General features: G+C 38.8%; 1 protein-coding gene across 1 annotated transcript in view; it reads left to right on the top strand.

Annotated features, from left to right (window-relative positions):
* Window positions 1-22,847, top strand: part of PDE4D (phosphodiesterase 4D) — a 363,679-nt gene that overhangs the window by 237,111 nt on the left and 103,721 nt on the right. Inside the window, exons 3-5 of the mRNA XM_072859369.1 lie at window positions 12,695-12,731; window positions 17,738-17,811; window positions 19,137-19,186. Coding sequence (XP_072715470.1) covers window positions 12,695-12,731; window positions 17,738-17,811; window positions 19,137-19,186 — 161 coding nt within the window. The remainder of the gene's footprint in view (window positions 1-12,694; window positions 12,732-17,737; window positions 17,812-19,136; window positions 19,187-22,847) is intronic.

Below are 22,847 nucleotides of genomic sequence, written 5' to 3'. Positions count from 1 at the left end.
AGCAGCAGACGAAACAAATAAAGATTTTCGTCAAATATAGAGTGTCGTGATCAAAGACAGCCAGTGGATGGCAGTGCTAAAGTACTGAATTCATCATTCTGTCATTTATTATTTGCACTGCTGCAGCAGCTCTGAGCTCCAGCCCAGGAAGGGAACACAGTCATGCTCAGTTCTTTGCAAACCCAAGATGAAAAGATGGGCTCTGCTGCAAACAACTTAAAGTCAAAGCATAAGATGGCAACCAAGAGACTAATACAGTCAGATACTATCCCCAGGAGAAGGTACAACATGAGTCCCTATGCCCAAAGTAGTAAACCTCACAGAGCAACCAAAGGGAGTTTCATTCAGTGAGTTGAGATGGAAAGTAACAGAAACAAGGGCAGAGAAGGGGGAGGTGGAAAATTTTTTTAAATCAGAGAGGCTAGAGTGTATTTTAAAGTGAGGAGCCAGATTAGCTAAGGAGAATAATAAAAGACAGGATGAGTGCAAGGCTGCTCAGGTGAGAGAAGGTTAGTGGGACAAATGTGGGTGTAGTTATGGCACTGAAAGAGGCAGAAAAAGCACCTGTATGGTAAGAAAGGAAAAACAAATACAAAGGAGTGGGAATCGGTAACATATTTTTTCAGTTATCTCTTGGAAGAAATAGGATGGTCCTAGAAAGGAAAAAAGGGAGAACATGGAGATGATAGGAGGAGATGAGAAAAAGCCATTCAAGGTTGTGAACTGGAGAGGCATGCGGTTTAGACAGGAAGATGCAACATGCAAGGCAGAAGAGCACAGATACGTTGTGAAGCCTGGCTATGGGATTTCCAGCAGAGAGATGAGGATGTGCAAGAGAAGGAGAAGTGAATGAGCAAGCCAGTGAGGATCAGTGAGCCAATATGAGGAATTACAGGGCAGGATCTGTGATGACAGACAGGAAAATGAGTTTAAAAAGAAGGATAATAAACAATGGAAAACTGAAAAAAAAAAGTCCCCAACAGCACAGTTGCAACACTGGGAAAAAAGGGAACAGAAGCCAGCTGAAAGATGAGAGAAGTCATCAGTGTTGTACTGGAAGAATTGCCAGGTTTACATTTGAAGGCATCAGTGAAACAGGGACCTCTGAATGTGGTTGTCTTGCAGAGGTGGCTTGATTACTTAATACTCACCTGTCTGAACTGCTGTTGCTGCTCAGAGCTTGCACATGCAGACAGAGGTGGCAGTGGTAACACATTTTATGCCTTTCTTGCTAAGGGATCACTGCTCTGATTAACAGAGCATGAGATCGCATTTGAAGAGAATCTCCGTTTTAGCAAAAAACAGGTCTCTAACCAGGTTAAAAAATGGATTCTTCAGTGAAAGCACTCTCATGAACACTAGAAGGAAGCCAATAAGAGTCCACTAGCTAGGGCAGAGCCCATGTTTTAACTGCCACTTTAAAGAGAGAAAAGCATGTATAGTCCCCCTGTGATCCTAAGAAGCAGACCAGAGTGTAGCAGACCAGACCAGAGGACCAAGACATTCTTGGTACAGAAGTCTGTCTGAGCTCCACTATGTCTTCTGAATGTATCTAGGGGAAAAGGTATGTGACAATAAGCACTGCTTATGTCTACCCTTTTCCTATTTCCACAAGGTCACAGAACACAGCTTGGTGGCAACATCCTGGTCTTTCCAGGACTGGGCCAACTGAACCTTACTCAGTAAAAAAGTATCTGGTGTGGGGAGTTTTATGGGCTGCTTTAGAGAGGCTCAGCACCATTTCCTCGATCAGGTGAAATATCAATATAAGCTCTAATTAGTGTAATTACACAAAATTTGCTAATTTCTATTAAACTTTGCTTCCATCTTTTAAGCACCAGAACCCAGCCAGGGAACACTGACTGTAGGGAACTGTAGGGTCATTGGGCTGGTGATCTGCTAAATGGCCAAATGGCCACCGGTACACCCATTCCCCAAACTGGCCAGCCTACTGCTATTCTGCCAACACCTTCTGTAGATAGTAGCATCCCTCTGCTGCTGTCCCTGGGAAAACAAATGTGAAGAGGATGTAATTTACTCCAGGATTTTTTCTCTGTAACTACAGTATTGTCCTGCCTTCTCCTAGAGGATGTGCTGCTTTGTAGACTGTATTTCAATGAATCTGTAAAACTTTGTTCCATGTTTACAAAAAAAAAAAAAATTCCTCTCTTTGAATAATAAAACCCAAATGTGGACTATTTTGGAACAAAAAGAGCCTCTGTAGTCTGATAAACACAGATACTGACATACAGAGATTTCGGTTATTTGTCAGGATGAATTATCCCCTTCTTCAATAGCCGGAGAAATAGTTGTGGGATTTTTAATTTCTGTAGGTATTTTTTTTTTCAAAATAAAGCCAAAATAATCTGTAATTTTGCAAAGAGTAAAGAATAACAATTATTCTGGCTGCAAAAATTACCTTAAATAAAGGGAAATTCCAAGGTAGGGAGTTCCCTTATTTGTCAGTGACTGGCAGGTCTGGTCCTGACCTGAAGCTGCAAACGGGCTGAAATATCCCTTTGACTGGCATGTGGAGCAACTGCCAGAGAAGAGAATTTTTGAGGTGAACGCGCACACATTTCCTAGTTCTTGACAGTCTGCTCAGCTTTTAAAAAACTTGCATTGTATTCAGTCTGGATCAGATTCATAAAAGGAATGTACTTTGAAATAATGGCAGACAAAGATGGCAAACCTGGACAGTTAATAAGGTTCACCCGACCCTTTAAAATGCCAATAAAATAATGAAATGAGGATATATTTTCTCATCCAGAACAGGAAGCTAAATTACTAGTGATACAGCTTATTCTTCTGTTTCTGAACCAGGAAGGCCTGGATTTATTAATAAAATGCTGTGAGTACGCACCTGCAGTTACAGAGAAAAAAAACTTTTCCCTGAAAGGTTCTGGCCAAGAATCTAGGAGAGCAGAAAAGACATGCAGTTACTGAGCAGAGTAATTGCACCCCAGTTTAACAAATTAGAAATAATTGTCTGTCTTTCCAGATAAACTGCTGTTAAAATTCCTTATGATTTATGGGATTCTTTTCTCAGAATCTGTGGTATTACCATATCACAGATATTACTGGCTGAAAAGAGCCATTTAAACTTCAAAGTCCAGCCTGCTTTAAAAAAATCTTTTAAGATGCATTTTCTATGTGTGTTTCAGCTTAGAAACAATTTTTAATGAAAAAATGTATTAAATTGCTTGAGGCATTTATTTGTCCGTGGAAAGAAGTGTACTTACATAGCTTTAGGAAAAATAGGCCAATATTTTGCTTCATTGAGTTTTGCTTTTTTGTTCTTAAGATCTTTTAAATTGAAGAAATCTCCAGGTTGCAGCTTAAATTAAGCTAAGTAATTAGTAAATCACTTAAAATCTTTTTTTGAGTTATAAACAAAAACGTTTTGAAAAAAGACCACTGTGTCCTTTCTGGTTGCTTGGGACATTTTACAAATGGAATCCAAAACAAAGAACTCCATAATACCCAGTTTGCTTAAATTTAAATAATAAGTTTGGGCTAACTTTATTTGTTGATAAGGAAATCAGTTATGTTGTAAACAAAAAGAGAAATTTTTCAAATTGAGAAGGCTTCTTTTGATCTGCTTTTTAATTCAGGAGACTCTAAGGTGTTCTAATATGCCTTTATGTAGTTGTTGAATCAGGATTTTTTTTTATGAAATGGAAATTGATTTTATCTTACGTTCAGACAATATGGAATCATTACGAGTTTTATGTCCAAATGCTAAAACCTAATCATTTTCCAAATATAACTCTCAGTTGTTAAACACATCACTTCCCCTTCAAACACTTTTAATGTGTCAGGCGCTTTTTTGCCCTCTTCTGGAAATAATGGGTGTTGGAAACAAAATGGCAAGTTACCGCTCCTGTGCTAAGCAAAGCAGACTTGAATCCCTAAACCTCTTCAGTCAAAGGTGGCATCTTAGTAAAAGCATGGTACCAAAACTGATTCCTAGCTGGGATTTCAGCTACATCTCAACACCACTCATCTCTCGGCTTGCTACACAGCTCTGCAGTGGAGGGGAGAGAGGATGAGTGTGTTTTGTGTTTGTGCACGTGTGCACGCAATACTGAAGGATGGAAGCAATGTGGGGAAAGGGAACTTCGTAGAGAAGGACTCAAATGTTTTGGGGTATGCCTCTTAGACAGTTTTTCCAGCTCAGTGATCATCTACATGCACAGGCTGAATTTATTTCACAACCCAGAAGAACATTGGTTCTTGTTTCACCCCTCAGGGCACAAACAATGCTCTATATGCTTGCAATGGCACTAATGCTGTGTTAGCTGTAGAGTTTGCTCCCTGAAAAGGGACAAACTGAAATTCCGATGGTTTTGCCTTGTTTTTCTTGAAGTCGTCTTGTTTCTTCTTATATACATACATTTAAGGGCCTTCGAATTTGGTTAGGGAACCCTTTTTTCTAAATCTTGAAGCTGAGGTAATCTCCCTGTGGCTGGTTGAGAGCAAGCCCACTCAGGCTGGGAAGTTACCTTGAGTAGGTGCTGTTGTCAGCAGCTCTGTTCTCATTTCTTTTAGAGAGGAAATCTTTCAGCCTGTATCAGTAGGAGATTCGCATGGAAAGTCATGTATTCTTATTCTTCAGAAGTAACACAATTGTACTTGTTCTCAACATTTAAGCATATGGGATAGGGACAAGCAAGCAACCAAATGTCTGCTGCTTAAAAGCAGTTCAAGGTAATACACTTGCAACAAGCTAAAGAGTTTATGTGTGTCAGCTAATGCAATCAAAACTGATTAATAGTAACTCATTAAGCTGCACTAACTTGATTGCTTCCAGTCATGTGTGCACACCCACTCATTAATTTTCTCTAACCTGAGCAGAAAACAAACCTATCCTTTAGTCACTGATGCTTGTTTGTTTTACAGCCTTGCTTAGAGCTAAATGATGATTTCTGTTGTATGAACAGTCCAACACAGCACTGCTGAATTAGCCTGGACTCTTCTCATTGAATTCAGCTCTTTTCTGGTTCAAAGTCCTACATCCTCTGGCTTAATCCAGCCCCTCTTTCAACACACAAACCAAACCCCCACACTGCAGTAGCTTCCTTTCCCTTGCCATCACCTCAGTGACCCCCAGGCAGACTGCCTTCTGATTTTAGAAGGAAAACCACCTACGCCAGTGAAACACTCTGGCAGGTCCATGCTTGGTTTCTCTTTAGGAGTGAATAATTCTCTGTCAGACTTAATGCAGGCCAGTTGCTCAGAGTTGTCCACCATTCTTCTGCCATCTAAATGATATGCTGTATTATGGTAGGATTAAAGCATTGAAGCTTGGTGATACAGGTGATTTCTTGAGTTGTCCAGTGTGTTCATATCTTGCACATCATGTTGCCATCCTTCTGTGGTGGCCCACTACATCAGTACCTACGTGATTTCCCCAGGCAGATTACCCAAGTCAGATGTGCGAGTGCAGTCTCTTTGGAAAACGTTTAAGCTTCCTGAGCAAGGAAGTAGCTGGGTCTGACGCTTGATCTTCCTTGAACTCTTCCAAAGGTGCTATGAAGCTTTCATGGGAGATGGAAGAAGCCTGATAGTGTTCCTATAACATATTATACAGAATGGGGAAAAACAGTAATACATCGTGTTCTTTGAGTTAGTCAGCTGATTCTGATTCCAGCCCATCCAGCAATCCTGAATGAAGCTTCTGGATTCTATGGCTCTTGGTTCAGATCACTATCACCAAGATGTAGTTAGCTGCCCTTATCACCCAGCAAGTTTCTTGTTTCTAGTCTGCTCAAAAGCACAGGCACTGTGATATGATGCTGGTGATGCACAGTAAGGTACACAGGTAACCAGATAATACTTCCTGATAACGGCCTGGATTAAATCTCAAAATACTGATTTTAAAAACACTTTGATATTTACTGTTCCTTTGCAGTTCTTTAGTCTGTAATGGATATGATCATTCTGTCTTTCCAAGTCTTGAGAGCGCTTCTCACCTTGGGTGCTAATGGAGTTAAAGTAAGATTGTAATTTGGGTAACCTAACACTGAAGCTTTCAACAGAGCAGACTACAAGTATTCAAAGGCTTCTTTCAAACCTAATAAAGTGCATCTTCAGAAACTGAGATGCTAAAAAGGTGGCATGAAAAATTAAAGTACTTTCTTGTACAAAATATCCATTATACCTGGAAAGCTCCAGGTACATCAGTACATGGCATACTTGGTGTGTATTAGCCATGTGTAATAATCCATATTTGTTTTGAGCTGTCTTTTGGATCTCTGATCATAAGATGGCCAAGTACTGTTTTCTTCATCAACATGCCATAGTGGAGTAACTTGATTTGTGCTCCATATGAAGTTAATCAGGGTGTTTGGAAACACTTATATCTGCAGTATTTGCTAGTGAGATTTATGCTGGAGAAATGGTTTTCTTCCCTTTGGTGTGTCTTCCTATGTCTAACTTGCTTAGTTAGATAGTCCAAGGAGAACTATGTTAACCACCCTTTCTTCTGGTTGGGATAGATAATGGGCTTCTCAGGGACTGTGGCTTTTCTGAGCCAATCCTCTTCCACCTGGTTAAGCTCAATTGAAATTAAGTAGATTGAACTCTCCAGAACATCCAGTATTACAGCAATAATTTTGACTACTTAGGGCAAGCTCTGTTCCTGTATCAGAAAGAAGTATCAGGAGGACATAACTGCATGGTGTTATAGAAAAATGTGGTGTTCAGAAACACTCGGACAATAGCTGACAAGAGTCTCCTTCATTCAGGGTCTAATTTCTGTCGACTGTGTGATAGAACAAGTGGTTTCAAGTAGCTCTTCATAAAAATCCTTTAAGGTACATGTTCCCAGAAATAAATGGTCTGGGAAAAACAACCCCCATCTCTGTAGCTCATGACTCCATCAACAATTTCAATTGCTTGCTCTCTCAGCCCTACATCCCAGCCTGCCCACAGCATCGTAGTCTCTAGCCCCTGCCTTAGATGCCTGATCATCCCCCAAATGGCGCTCAGCCTTTCAATGAGATGCAAATCACTGACAACCCACTGCCTATCTGGGAAAAGCTGTAAGCCAGTTTCCGTCACACCCATAATGTGGGCACAACATTGAGAGGTGCCTCTTATGCCCAGTCAACCTTAGCTTTTGGAGCTAGGCCTGGGCTATCTCATATTAGGACTAGAAAATTGTTTTCAAAGTCTTTAGAAATTGAGATGACATGACTTAAGCACTACGCCTGCAGAATAAACTAACTTGGAGTGCTGTGATTTCTGACTCCGCAAAAATCAGTATTACAAACCAACCCATTTGGATTCTCCAAATGCAGATTATGATAAAGTGCAAGCTGTGCCAAGCAGCCAGCCACCCCTCCTGCTCGCTTGTCCTTAGAGCACAGCTTCTGCTGGGTAGTGTCATTACATGATGTTTCCATTACTGTATCATAGTGCAATCTAGAATCAGATTTCATTGCTGCTAAAATCTGAATCTGAGCAACACGCATTTTTTCAGCATACCTAATTCATATGTTTCTTGTGTGTTTGTTTGGCTTCACCTATAAAATGTTATTGGGGCAGAAAAAAAAATCCTATCAATTAGGGTAAACTATCACCTTACTCTCTGTTCTCCATTTGTGGTTTTTCATGTGGTGTATTTGTGTTCCAGCGTATGTGGAAGCAAAACACGAATGTCTCATCTAGGCTGTATTTACAGCATGTTACTGGACAGCAAGTCTGAATCAGTCTTGCATACAGAAATTAGTGGATGTCATGTTTAATCCAAATTTAGATGTTTACACTGAAAAAGGAGGCTGCAATAGATTTTCTGGTTCAAATAGAAGACTACTTTCATGTTGCATCTTCTTTCCTATTTTGTACGTTGTGTGTAGACTGTATGGATTTCCCCTTGCTTTTATGTTTGCTGTGTTTCTATATCAAAAAAAAAAAAAAAAAAAAAAAAGCCCAAAACCAACTCTGTAAAAATGAAGTCAATTCTTGTGACAATGTGACAAAAGCCTTAGTTCTTGCTGTGGAGCACAGTGCAGGGATTCCACACAGCCACTGTCCCCTAGGGCTTTTCAAAGTCTTTTGGCAGCTTTATTGTTTCACATAGGCTATATCCTGAGTTTGTAGCCAGAGAATCCAACATAGACTATGCCAGTTGGATTTAAATCCTGGCCAGCATCCTCAGCCAGTCCTTATCCTGGGGAGATAAGTGAGTTTTTCTATCAAATGGAGGAGTGTGGCAAACCAGTCTGATCATGCTTTGAGCTGATACAAAGTGTCAAGATTCTTTCCACTAGGCTTACAATTTATGCAATAAAAATTGTGTCAAGATTAACCAGGAGTTTTATTTTGACCATATCTTGTCCATGAAAAGGCATGTGTCAAATTGGTGTAAGTATGTTTTGTACATTTTCCCCCCTCTATTTAGACAGAGCTCTTATTTATCCTGTTTATGTCTCCCATCTGCAATATGTGTCCTCAAGATCACCCACTTGGTATTCTTCATGTACGTCTAGAACGTCTTAATTGGAGTTTACTATGGCCTTTACAAAGACAAACTTTATTCAGGACCTTCCCTGCGAAGCTCCACACTGGCAAGTGCAGACTCACATTTCTAGTGGCCTCTTAGGTCTGGGACTCACTTATCCTTAATGGATATCTTGACTTTTTTCTGACCACATTAAAAAACCACCCTCTTTTTTAACTGTATCCTAGCAGGTCTGCAGAACGTCTCTCTAGCTACTCCTCTTATTAGATGATTGTAGTAAATTATCCCAACTTAATTCAGAAATAAAGGTTATGCAGTCACCCTGTCTATCCTTGTGTTAATCTTCCTGCCTGCTTCTCTGTCTGTCCATGCATGCATCTCTAAGTTCCTTTTTAGGGGGGGCAAAGTTAATTACTGTCCTTTAATTTGGATAGAAGAGACTAATTAATGCCAATCTTGAGGAAAGGAAGCAAAATTTTTGTACTTTTTATTTGGCAACAGGCAGCTCATCTAACTTCTGACTTAGCATAGATAGCACTTTCATCTCTTCTCCAGGATGGGGACCATCATAGGTTACATGGGGTGAGTTCAAGTATGTCCCATAGGAAAGGTTAGGAAGCAAAACCCAGAAAATTTGCAGAAGGCCAGGCTTCATCACTTTAATATGGTAAATAACTTGCAATGTGTTATATAATCTTTGGTCTGCTAATGGAAATTTGGCCTGTGTTTTATGTAACAGCCATTAATCTCATGTGGACTATTTTGTGCTTTAACAGTCTTTTTTGGTGGTGGTGGATTTGATAATTTTAAATTTTGGGGCTATGTGAAAATTATTCTGCATTCAAATCAGTCTTTCTTTGAAAAATGAAGATGTGAACGAGTACGGCAGGCATTCTAGTTAACAGTCTAACGCTGATGTGAACAATTTCTTCTAACTTTAAAGGTTAACAGCTGTGTCTATATTTAGAAGCTTGTGATATATTGCACATGGTTTACACTCCCTCTTGCTGCTTCTGTATATAGATATGTGGCACTATCCTGTCCAGAATCCAGACAGAATCATCTATCAGCTTCCGTACCATCTGAAAAGAAAACAGCAGGACAGTCATTCATTGTAGTGTTTACTACACCGCAGTACACGGTGGATCAATGGCACTTTGATTGATCATACGTTCTTGCTCTTCTGTACAAAAAATAACACAGCCGCTTTAGATGTGTCTGCTGCCTTTTTGAGCACTCACCTTTTCCAGATTTCCTGATCCAATGTGGATTAAAGATTACTCATGACACCATGCACTTGCTTTTCTGTTCAAGTGGGTCTGGTGCATGCTAAACTGCTTTGCGAAAGCTGTGGATATCTGTACTTTCAGTATCACGCTTTCACCAACATAATGATAATTTCTGGAATTGTTGCTCTTGACACAAGGGGCATTTGAAAAGTGAAAATTAAATCCTGGGTTGATTTCAGTGCATTAAATTAATATTTAATAATGCCTCCTCTAAAAAATAACAAGCTACAATATTTTATGAGGGTTCTCCAATGAACTGCGGTCCAGCAAGAGCTCAAGTAGAATGAAGTTTGAAAATTAGAAGAGTGGGGTCATGCTATTTCATAGAAAAGAAAAAAAAACTCCAGTGCAGAAAGCACAGAAACATGTACTTGTTGCCTCTTAGAAGTGCCTCAGCATTCAAGGGGTGGCAAACAGGGGCACTGAATGGGAAGAAGAGCAAGAAAGTACCACCTACAGTAAGGAGGCCCACAGGAGATGGTGAGAAGAAGGACCATCCTATTTTCCTAGTTTGGCCAATCTGCACTTTGACAGTTAATAACTGTGTTGTAGCAGTTGCCTGGGAATTTGAAGCACTAATGAATATTTTGTGCATTTGTGTCATGTGTTGGGCATTCAGAGTGTTTGCCACTGGTAGATGCTCGTGATGCTAGAAGGAACTAGCTCTCCTCTATCTGGCTTATTTATAGGTAGAAACAATTTAATATTTTTGTTCTTTGTCCAGTGCTGCAGCTACTTGTAAAACTTTTCTTCTCCAGGATTCCGCCCCTTCATCATTTCCAAATGTGGGAATTAGACTAGATAGTAAAAAATTGGTTTGCATATTGATTTTAGATACAGTTTCTGTGCAGAATTTGATTGCTCAGAAAACACACTCATTTCTAAGAATTTGCTCAACCCTTTGTTTGCTTTTTGCCTAAACAACCTGAGTAACAGATAAAGCGGGTAGGTGTGAGGAAGACTGGCAAATAATTTACTTGAGGCTTTAGGCTCTTCCATTGTTGCAGAAGTCATTCAGATGACTAACACAGGATTTCTTGCTCTACACAGCTGTGCCTCTTTTAAGTGTCAAAACAGAAGAGAAAGTGGAGTAGCTATACACAAATAGTAAAAATATTATTTATAAAAGGGAAGAAATGAACAGATTTTACTGAGGAACAGGTAAGCCAGCTGTCACACAGCAAATAATACCATTCACACAATTTGAAGACAAAGAGCATAATTTTTCTGGAAGTGAGGTAGCGTACATATTCACACTATGGCTGTTTAAGTGGAGAACAGGAGAGAAAAGGAAAAGATGGATGTGGCTTATCTTCTCCTGAAGCCTTTGTGTAACTGTGTAACTCATTAAGCAACCCTGATCAGAAGTGACAGTCTAGGGCATTTCCTGATGTTTTCATGACCCAGTGAAAATGTGAAGAGGTACTAAACCCAGCTGGTCATTAACTCCCCTGTTAATACCCTGGGCTGATTCATTATGTTTATAATAACCGATTGGATTTGGCTTCATTGGGCAATTAAAGCTTCCAAGTTCCTCCCATGGTGCCATGTTTCTTCTGGTTTGGTGTGAGGATCAGGCTTACACACTTTCCAGCCAGGCTGGGACTGTGGTTTCACCTGAAGCAACACCTTATTCCAACCACTGCTGCAAAGACCTTATTAAAAGTGCAGACTTCTTCCACAGGGTCTGTAAAAATCCATTTCTCTGTCTCAACTAACAGGAATAAAAGAGATGGTAATAAAAACAGCTACACAATTATTAAGCATTATGATAATTTCGAATATTGGGGAGTTTTGTTTTGTCCTTACAGGCTTTCTGGTTGCACTTACTGCTTTTTTATTAGGTTCTTGCAATACCTGCAAAAACATTAGTGTCTTCTGCACAGTATATAAATTATAAGAATGATGTTGTAGCAACTCAAATGCAAATCATATTTCTCCATTTATCAGAAAGTCTTTTTTAAATTAGATTTTCACAGACTTGAAATCCGTTGTTAAATACTCATATTTTATGCTTAAACTTAAATAACATTAAAATAGCACCAAAGCAATGGTGGTAATTTCTGCTGAAAGCTGCAACTTCTAACTCATCACAATAAATTCACTGCAGGAAAATACAGGAGACTTAAAAATGGAGTCATATTGGATTTTTGTCTTTGGAAAAGTTCTTGTCATCTTGATTGCTGCCATACACTAGATATGATAACTGAAAACTCCAAGTTTTCCCTGTCCCTGTCCCCTGGAGAGGTCTGACTCCATATCCTCAGTGCTACAGATGCTACTCTTAAGAGCAACGGTGCTTCAGCTTACTTGTATTTACAAGACTATATTTTTTGGAAACTGTTTCAAGTGGCAGCTTTCGGTGCTGAAGCGAAGGAACCCCTCTGTCCCTTCCTCCCTTCTACAGTGCGTCATCCCAGCACCTTGCCCATACGTCACCCTGTGGTGTGGGTGAGGTTGCCACAGCAACAGCACACACTCGGTCACATCCCCTATAGCTACAGAGGTGTGAGTCAGTTTGAAAGTTTTCCTAGGTTTTTATTTGTCTGCGATGTGCTGCTCAGCCATCTGCAGTTACTCGCCCATCCAGTGCTCACAAACCTGCTGGTAACCCTCAGTGGGGTTGCTTTTGGTATTTTCACCTCCATCCTTTCGGGTGAAATCTGCAGATGGGTCCTGGGCAGTCAGTCACCTGCCCATCCCGCAGTAAGGAAACCAGCTGGTTCATCAGCCATCCCATAGACATGCCAGGCAGCTGTGCAATAACTAAGTTCATATTTACTTTTCAAAGGATATGTAAAGCAGCGGTAGTGAGTAACTGCTGAAGAATAAAACTGGAGTTACCTACAGTGCATTGTAAAACCTGATTTTCTTTCTGTTAAAGCAGTGAAATAAGTTTTCAGTAATACCTAACTTACAACTCTGCTCATTTTTTCAGACATGGAGATGACTTGATTGTGACACCATTTGCTCAGGTAGGCACAATTTTGCCATATTTCTCACATGATCTTGCAACTTAAAGGCCAAATGGCCAAACTGGTTCTTTTCCGTTGTTAATATTATATAAAATATGTTTGCTTGAAACAGGAAAAAACAGTTTCTAAACAGAAAGTCAAAAACCTCCCACTGTTATCTATACCTCTCTTTTTTAATGCTCTTTGATAATCTGAAAAGTTGAAGTGCAACAACACAATAAACACCTTCGACTGATTTATTTTCAAATACTGTAGCAGACAGTCATGATGAAGACATGTGCTCCCTGTTATTCTCGTGCTTTTTATAATTACAATTTCTCCTTTTGAACATCTTTTATGCATTCAATGCAAGGTAATTTTTAGATGCAAGATAAGTTTTACCCAGAATACTTATGTTCCTTTACAAAACCATCTCTATTTGTTCGATTTTTCCATTCAGATTCTGTTTTATAAAATATCAGCTCAAAATAATTTATATCGAAATAATTTACATTGAAACTCCACAGTTTTTAGCAATAGAGCTGTCTTGTCATGTATGAAAAATTAACACTGATATTCTTTTAACTCATGATGCCAGGTTTTACCCTCTAATAGATAGGAATGAAAGTTCATTCCATGTAACTACAGGGGGGAAAATAAATCTGGAACTCATATGTGATCGAAGGTGAATGGAAGGAGAAAGGTTGAGTTACACAGGAGTCTCAAATAAGAAGAAGGTGTCCAGCTTCTGTCTGAACATGCAGGTTCCTTTGGCCTAATGATCAGCTGTTAAAAAAACCTGATATTCATTTAATAGGTTATTATATATTTAATTATATTGTAAACAGATACAGTGTTTATAAGACACTGGATGATCAAATCCTTAATATGAAGAATACCTTCATCTTTTATTAGCAGAGAAAAGATGAAGCCAGGGACTTTTATAAGAATACTTTAAGATCTTTCAAATGGTAAATACACTTCAACAATAATGGAACAGAAGAAATTACAGGCAAAACAAGAAGGAAAAAAAAGTAAAACCACTTCTGGTTTTAGTTCCTCAGGAAACATAAAAACCCTAACTATTGAGCACAGAAAAAAATACAAATTTTATGGTGGTCAAGCAATCCAATAATATTTACTATAGTTGACTTCATGTTCATTGTCATCTAAGTTTTTATTACAAATTATGCCACATAGATAAGACAGGTTATAGTATGCCTAGAAAAACAGCAAATATTGCACCCTATTTATGGATATTTTTTTCCTGGGACAAAACACCTGCTTTGTTTTAAGGGAGGTTTTGTATTCTGGTTGGCATTGATGGACGTGCTTCAGCAATTAAAGCAGGAGCAGTTGAATGTTATTGCTACTTGCACCAAGGTTCTGTAATTGATTATTTGAGAGCTTTTAGTATTTCAGTGCAAAACCCCATTAGCAGTGGTTTAAATCAACCTGTTTTCATTTGCATTGAACAGGGGAAAGGGCACTCACAGCGTGAGTTATCGCATGTCACATTCCCTGACACAGAGGGAATTGAGATGCAGTTCAGACAGCATGCCTAATGGAGGGGAAGTGACATCTGATTAGACTCCTAGGAAAAAAACGTAGCCCTTATCTAAAAATCATTTGAATATGCAAAATCCCATCTCCCAGCGGGGCTTGCTCACAGACTGCATCTGCAGCCAAGCACAGGGCTCACCCCTCTGAGTGACGTTAGCAGTATTAGGACCTCACTCAGGACTTCAGAAATTGGATCCCATCAGTCAGTACAATGTCTACACATCATACAGAACACCCTTTTAATGTCTTCCTAGAGCAATATTTCATCACATAGATGCGTTTTTGTGTTGCAAACAGCCAAAGCACCGTTTTAATCCATTCGGGGCTTCCTGGTGGCAGTAAGACCATGGCGTATGGAACACATGTTCCAGCTATTTCAAACTGTCTGTATTTTCTTCAATTGATCAGGAGGCTTGTTTCATCTGATCATGAGCCACCTGGTGGTACTAGTTCCAGTTTTAGCACTTCAGTTACTATTCAGCACATCACCATGGTAGTGTGCCTGCATTTGTTAACTGGAGGCAGGGTGGCATGCTGTGTCCCCCACATAGAATTTGGCTCCAGGACAAGATAATTTACTATTTTCACCAGAATGGAGTTTTGTAAGCTAAAATTAAAAAATCTATCACAAGGATATTATTAGTTGCACTTTTCTATATTGTAATATACAGCCACTGCTCTAATTTAATTATTCATAGAATTTTGCTTGTCAAAATAAAATCATTTGAGTGATTTGAAATTTAAGGACCAATTCTGTAGGGTTTTTATCATCAAAAAAGTTTGATTTTTTTAATTCACTTGCAACTGTTTGCATATAACTTGATTTTGAAAATAATGTTATTTACTTAGGGATAAAACCTAAAGAGGTTTGCAGGTGACTGGTTGCTTTTTGCTCCCAAATCTAACTCTAGAAACGTTAAGCACAAGTGGAACCTCTGTGGACAAAGAAACTGTCACTTAAAGCAAATTATAATGAAAACTTGAAATATTATTTTATGTACTTATACTACAATAGACTTATAAATATTAATACCTCTATACAGTAAATCAAGTTGTTTAGTTCCACTGTGGCCAATGGCCAAAGTTTTTGTTGTCACTTTTACATTCATTGATATGTATGTGAGGACGCCTTGCACTTGCAGAAACTCAAAATATGTGTATGTATGCTAAAGCAGCTGGGGTGCTGTGCAGATGCCGGACATTTCACCCTTGGACCTACAAAACAGTTATCTCACCTGCCAGAAGAACAAATAGAAGGACATACAAACCAAGCAGTCAAGTCTGCTTTCTGAAAAAGGAGAGAGTCATAATATCTCAGACAGTGGAAAAACCTGGTCCATGTGCATAGTGGTGGGCACGGTAGAGAGACTCCCTTGTAGTTCTTCAGGGACCGGAGTGCGTGTCCAGCAAGGCTCATTAGCCTCCACTTGTAACTGGCCCTGAGCAACCTTGCAGCTCTGCACACTTCTTTCCCCAGCACCCCAGGTACTAAATGTCCTGTTATTTCAGATCCAACACGTACCTCAGCTAGGTTCATGTTTTCACGTGGCATCGTGCCTAGCCTACTAACCTTTCTGAAAGTCAGCCCTGTGAGCAGGTTCAGAGTCATTCACTGCAGTCCAGCAGAGGCAGAGCTAATAAGCATGGCCGTACCTGAGATCACTCACCAAGGAATCACTTTGTACCTTTGTACGTGCTCCCAGTTCTCAGTGCACCTGAATATACAGCCAATTTGAGTCCAGCAGGGCTTATTGAGTAGGAACTTGCAGCCAGGAAAACCGACTACATTTTTTCCTGGCCTGAGACAGCTCTGGGAGCCCCACAGATACGTTTCCCTGATAATACGAGCACATACAAGCTGTCTCAGCACCCTGGCACACATAGACTGAACCCAGGCAGATTCACAGAAGAGAACTGAAAATGGACTGCAGTCACTAAAATGTATTAATAGGCCCAACTTTTTTCTGTTTATGCTTTCCTTCTCCTTCCACCTTCAACTCATCCTTTCCTTTTTCAATATTTTCATACTTCAGCAGTTTTTCTTTGTATTTTATGTATTAATTTTTTAACTTTTGAACTCCAAGATCTTCTTTCCCCTTCTGCTAAGTTCATGCCTGATTTCCATTTGTGTATATCGAACATCTAAATACAACATTTGTTAGTGTCACTGTACCCTGGGCATGCAAATTTGATGGCATATATAATTATTTTTATTCCATGCTGAATGTAAAATATGTGAGTTTGCCTCCTGATCTTTGGAAAGGAAAACATAATGAAATTAATACTGTCTAATTAGGCAACAAATGTATTTTTATTTTTATTATCTTAACTCATTTGGAAATTATCTACAATAGTTTGAACGTTGCCAGTCATTATCTCCTGAATATTTTCTGTCTGTTAGAAGCTTTCACTAAATCCTTCATTTTTCTTCAGCCTCCTACCCCCTTCCTATGTCATGTATAAATTTAAGGGGCTATGAAAAGAGTGTTGTATCCTCCTTGACTCAGACCTCTGGAACCCACATTCCCATTCCCTCCTTTGTTATTCCTAGGACAGGTTCACCAGGGAATCAGCCCAGTCTGGGCTGAGAAACAACAATGGGCAACTCCTGCAAAGACTCACCAGTGATTAGTGTTGCTGCCTCCTCCTGTTCCCAGTCTGGTTCCAAACAACTCATGGTTCCTCTCTGACTTGAGCTGAACTGCCTCTCCCTCGTTGAGAGGTGCATCTTGTTATCCGTACATGGTACAAAATTTGTTGCATCTATCCAGCTGCCTTCAGAAGGGAGTGCCTATGCCACTTACAACAAGAAGACACTCCTCTACTGCCTTCACTAGCTGCTATCTTGCATGAAATTTAAGTCCAGAAAGGAAGTAGTTCATTTATGTCGTCTTTCCCAATATGCAAAGCTTATAAGATCCTGCAGACATTTCCCACCTGCTCAGGTGATACCTTCCTCCTACTCTGGCCTTCTGCAAAGTCCCCAAATCAACTGTGCCCCTTAAAGGAGCCACTTTTATTTTTCCTGGCAGCTTAGACAATCTCATTCCCTTTGTCCTTTGAGGTTTGTGGGGGCTGAACTGCAAATGGAAAATTCTGTAATCATTTCTTATGCATGAAGTATTAGGCTTGAATGGGCTATTATCTTCCAAACACAAATGCTTTTATGGTCATTTTAAAGAACTAAGTAGTATTCTGTGAAAAGCTTTCCTCTTCTTCAAGTAAGTCTGCCTTTAAACAAATAATGAGTTGTTTATGAGGAAAAAAAAGAAATAAACTATTGCCCTTGTATTACAGACATGTTATTGTTAAATAATGGTCAAAGGCTTCAGACAAACAAACCCTGGAAACCTTTTACAGTTGTTTTGCAATGTCCTTTCCTTTTTCTTTCAGCACAGTGGAGCAGAGACAAATCCATCTCACCCGTGCAGAAATTTAGACTGAAACCATTTTGTCTGTTCCAGGTGCTGGCCAGCCTGCGTACTGTACGAAATAACTTCGCTGCATTAACCAATTTACAAGATCGGGCACCCAGCAAGTGAGTGTCAATTTTTGGCCACTGAACTTTTTGCAGTGATACTTTTAAAATGTAAACTAAGAATAACAATTAGATGTTACAGATTTCAGTCTGTGCCACCAAACCTGCCTAAAACGTGGATGAGTAATGAGTTTATTAATCCCTTGAAGATGCTATACTTGATAGCTGAGACAACAGCCCCCTTGCCTACTAATTGCTCTTGCATTGCTCTCCTTGCATAAACTTGGAGTGGTTTCGTGCTATTTATATGATTTTCAATAAATTAGTCATATGTCAAAGATCATTCAAAGATGATCATTCAGGCAGAGTCTGAGTCTTGCAAATGAACCAAAGTGAGCATCCAGCTACACTCATTGTGAGCTACTTGCATGATCTGAACCTAGTACTCTGCCTAACTCATCCAAGATAATGACATCCCACTTATCCACAGTAGTTCATGATTATAAATGAGACATTATAAATATGATCTTTCTCCAACCATGTTACAGCGTCACAGCTAACATTAACGTTACTTATACTGGCAAATTTTGTAGTGGAGTCATTTCCCTCACCCAAAATTTGCATCTCTAGAACTTAGAAGTAATTAACATTCCAAAGACAGCTGCCTACCATTGCATATGCAGTGCCACTAAAAGGTATTTCCAGGCCCCTTGGTTGGAATATGCAGACCCAATGTGGCCCCTGCTTGCAGTCATCCACACTTCCCTACGCAGCTGTCAGTCCAGAAACTTCTAGCTTTCTTCAATGGGCAAAGCAGTCCACTGAGCTGTTTGCCCTAAAGATTATTGTGAAAGGTGTACACAAAATAATGTGTGAAATGTATATGCAAAATAATAGAAATCAATAATAATAGACATATTAATAATATTATAGTATTCATATTATATATTAATATTATATTAATTAAATCATTAATAACATATTAATAATAAGAATAATAAGAATAATAGGAAAAGTATTTCAGGTCAGAGAATGTGGGAAGTGCAAGCCATGTTACAATAATGATAACTGTGTATATAAATCAAACTTCAAGTTAGGTATAAGCTCTAGACATGATTAGGCAGGTTTTTAATGAACTTGTAAATTCCTAAAATATTCCTCTCTTGGAGTTCCCAATATGCAGAGAGGTTTCAGGGTCAGTTGTGAATTCCATTCTACACTAGAAAGAAATATGTCTTCTAAACAAACTTTTTATTTGTCAATGCCAGGGTGTTCCAGCCGCAAATAATTTCCCAAGGAAATGTATTTTCTATTATACTGTTCAAGCATTCAGTCATCTGTGAGATTATCAGGCTTATACCTTTTTTTTCTTTTCTTTTAAACAGACGATCACCAATGTGTAACCAACCATCTATTAACAAAGCAACTATAACAGGTAAGAATAATTAATATGACTAAAATTACTCTGTGAAACCATCATAGGTCTCTAAATTTAATGTTTATTTATAAAAATGTCTCACTGAAAACTGCATTTCATAATAATAACCTTATATTTTTTCATATCCTTATATCTGTTTTATTAAAGAATATTTGAGTCATGTGGTGACTCAAATTGGTGACTTTTGGTGTTGTATCATGTTAGCTTTCTGATTTCTGTCTTATTATCCTGGTTTTAATTTTAAGTTCTTTCCCAAATTTTTTTTCCTTATATACCAGTGTGTGACTGTGTCATGATTAGCTTCATTAGTAACTTTTTGCAATTAAATGTAGTAGAAAGAACTGGTATGTGGAATGCATCGATCTTTCATTTGGGACATGCAGTTCTGTAGCTATCCCGAGGCAAAGTCTTCACAATGACTTTTCTGATTTAGGATGGTAAATTCTATTTCTATAGCATTTGTAGGTGTGTAAGAGAAAAATAATTCCTTTGTAAAAGACACTATTATTTCTAAAGAAACATTAACTTGAAAACAGGACTGGCATTGTAAGTTACATGAACACTTTTGAAAATTTTACCCTGCGGCACTTTTGGTTATTATGGCAACTTGGTCTTGGACGTCTTTATGGGAACACACTTTATTTGACCTTATATTTTTTTACATCATGTTAATCCATGTGTTCTTACACTGTGTAATTTTCCAGATAGTTACATTCTCTATGGTGTGTTGGCAGAGTGAAAGAGCATTTGCTTTGCCTCTTGATGAAAGTATACAGACACTTACTAAACAAACAATTTATCATTTAAACCAAAATTTTAACATTTCCAGAATTTTCAAAATAGCTCTTGTCTTTTTAATTGTATAATAGATTTGTAACTCAAGGAAGAAATGATACTTCAGCTCTTCTGAGGACAAGTGTGGCTTTGTCATGTTCAATAGTTTCTGGTTTTAGGCTCTGGAATGTGTTAACATTGTTAGTTTTTTTCATCTAGCCTCACACAATATCCATATTTATCTCTAAAAGACCCAATCTTGGCAGTTCTGTACCATTTTATTCTCCTAGGTACTCATCATGTAATCTGAGCATTTGTGTGTAGGGCTCATCAGGGAACAGAGGGTTAAATCTTTAAATCTATTCTATAAACAGAAAAGCATCCTTAGTTAAGAATGGTCTGCAATCATACTTAAATTCATGGTAATTAAATAAATAGGAAGGGGAGACAGATAAATCCTTAGATCAAATATAATCATAATCCTCTGTTAATGTATTCCTTTAAGAGGTAATTTTGGGCATTGGTTTCAAATTACTTTCCATGAGACATTTCAGTTATTGAAGATGTTACACCTATTTTTAATTGTGGGATTTGTCTCATACAATGCAGTCATCCACAAGTCTGTTATATTAACTGGAGATAGAGATACTGGAAAAGAGGGCTCTTTCTTTGGTTCCAAGGGACTAACTTTAGAAAGCCTATAACACAGTAAAATCCCTGACAGTAAAACAAAATGTGATATCCAGAAGAGAAGATATGCATGCATGTGAACACACAGCAAGCCTACCTTATGTGCTCTCCCACAGTTGTTTGCCTGAGGTCAGCTGCTTTTCTCCAGCAGGAGAAGCTGCTCATACAGCAGGACCCAAGACACACTCTGCTGGAAGATGCTGTTGCTCTTTTTAAATTCCCCCCGATCTGAAGGTTTCCATTCAGTTAATCCTCAGAGTGCACTCTACATGTCAGAAGCAATAAATCAGCTGAAGTTTTAATGTTTAGAAGGAAGGTGGTGTAGTCAGTGCTGCAATTAATCTAGAAAATGCTTCTGTGCCAAGAAATTTAAAGGAAGCAAGAGAAGGCAAAGAACAGTAAGGATAATTTAATCTAATTTAGTTTAATCTGATTTCTCAGAGATGCTGCTGGAATTGCTGTGCCCAAATTATGCATTGAATGGGGTGAGCTGGGGCCTGTGTGCATGGGATATAAGTGGCTAAAAGACTTTAATGATACAGGAAAGCTATTAAACCATATAAAGCATGAAAATCGCTACAATTCATTTTGACTGTTGAATGGAGATTGAGCCTGGATACTATTTTGCCTGAACGGGTTTGCCCGTTCTTAGTCATAGACTGTTTTTGATATTTCCATAGCAACAAATTTCATGGCATAAGCGCAGAAGTATGCATAGATGCTTTCTTGGGGCATATAAAATCCTAGTAAAACATGTTGCACTACAGCACTATGCCAAGAAGGAAGACATGTTACAAACACTTTTCCTGCTTTTCACAGAATGATTGAAAACCCTTTCAGATGCTACTAACCTTTCTGAATTCTTCTGGGGAATGTTTGAAATGTAGCTTGTGCACATCGTTCCAGCTGAGAAATCCTCCTGGTTGTGCTGTTCTCTGAGTTCATGTCATGGAGTATCCAGAACACTACACCAGACAGGTAGACCCCCATCACATCATCCAGATGGCTCAGCTAGCAATCTCAGCAAGAACTGATCACCCAGTGTAACAAACTAGGTGACTGGGAGGCACAGTGTCACTACGCTAGGTCAATGCTAAACCAGAAACAGATACTTAAGATGGAGAGTTTATGTTGCTAAGCTTCCTGGAAGAATTGTCTTTGGGAAGACTGAGGAAAGGGATGATCACAGAAAGCAAAAGTATAGCAGAAGGGAACTACTGCAGAAGACACGGGGAAGAAGACAAGGGAAAGATAAAAAGTGATTTGGTAAAGCCAAGTGACTAAAATAGCAAGAGCAAAATTCTCCCGTTTAATATTTTAAGAATTCACCCTGAGGCATAAATGTGAGAGAAAATGCATTAGCAAAAAAGTAAGAAAGTGTGGAACCAAGAAGTAAAGCAGCACAGGAATCAAATGTTCAAATTCTTAGAAGCAACAGCAACCATGGTGGCCTTAAAATTTGCAGTGATTTTTCAATGTAAATATATAGAAGTTGATGATCAAAAGACGGTCTGTTCTATTCAATATATCCACATGAATCCCTCTTAGAAACTGTGTTGAAAGAAGCTAATAAATATCAGTGGCATACTTGATCTTCAGTATCAGCCAACTATACTATAGCATGTTGAGTGCTCCTTTTGCAGACAAATTAGGGGGTAGGAGGTGGGAGCTTTTCATGTAACAACAGACCTCTTAGACGCCACTTTTCTTACTTGTTTTAGACATCTAGGTTATAGATATCTATTTTACTAAGGGTCTTTAGAGTCCCCTTATAGTCAGTGTGAATAAACAGACATGAAAACTGACCTATTTAGATGTCTTCTTTAAAGGGAGATTAATTGCTCCCTAAAAGTGCCATCTCTCTTCCATGACTGAGACCAGCCTGGGATAACTCCCTGTTTGCTGTACAGTGCTTCCCTGCCTGGTGTTTTGTGCTTCAACCAGAAGAGGGGTTCCTCTCATTGAGTCACATTTTCCAGGCAGTGATATGAATGGTGTTTCCTTCCAAGTTGAAAGTAATTCATGTAACACAAGCAGTGAATTGTAAATAAACAGCTGTGACTTAAAGATTGAGCTTGCAAGTTTTACATTTTGACTGATAAAAAAGTGAGCAAGCATTAGATATCTTTTGATTACTACTGTTCTAATATCTGCATTTCTAAATCAGAATAATTTGAATTAGGAAGGAACCATA

This window comes from Ciconia boyciana, chromosome 4 (genome assembly GCF_034638445.1).
Source record: "Ciconia boyciana chromosome 4, ASM3463844v1, whole genome shotgun sequence".
NCBI classification, from domain to species: Eukaryota; Metazoa; Chordata; class Aves; order Ciconiiformes; family Ciconiidae; genus Ciconia; species Ciconia boyciana.
This window is presented reverse-complemented; position numbering and strand designations above follow the sequence as displayed.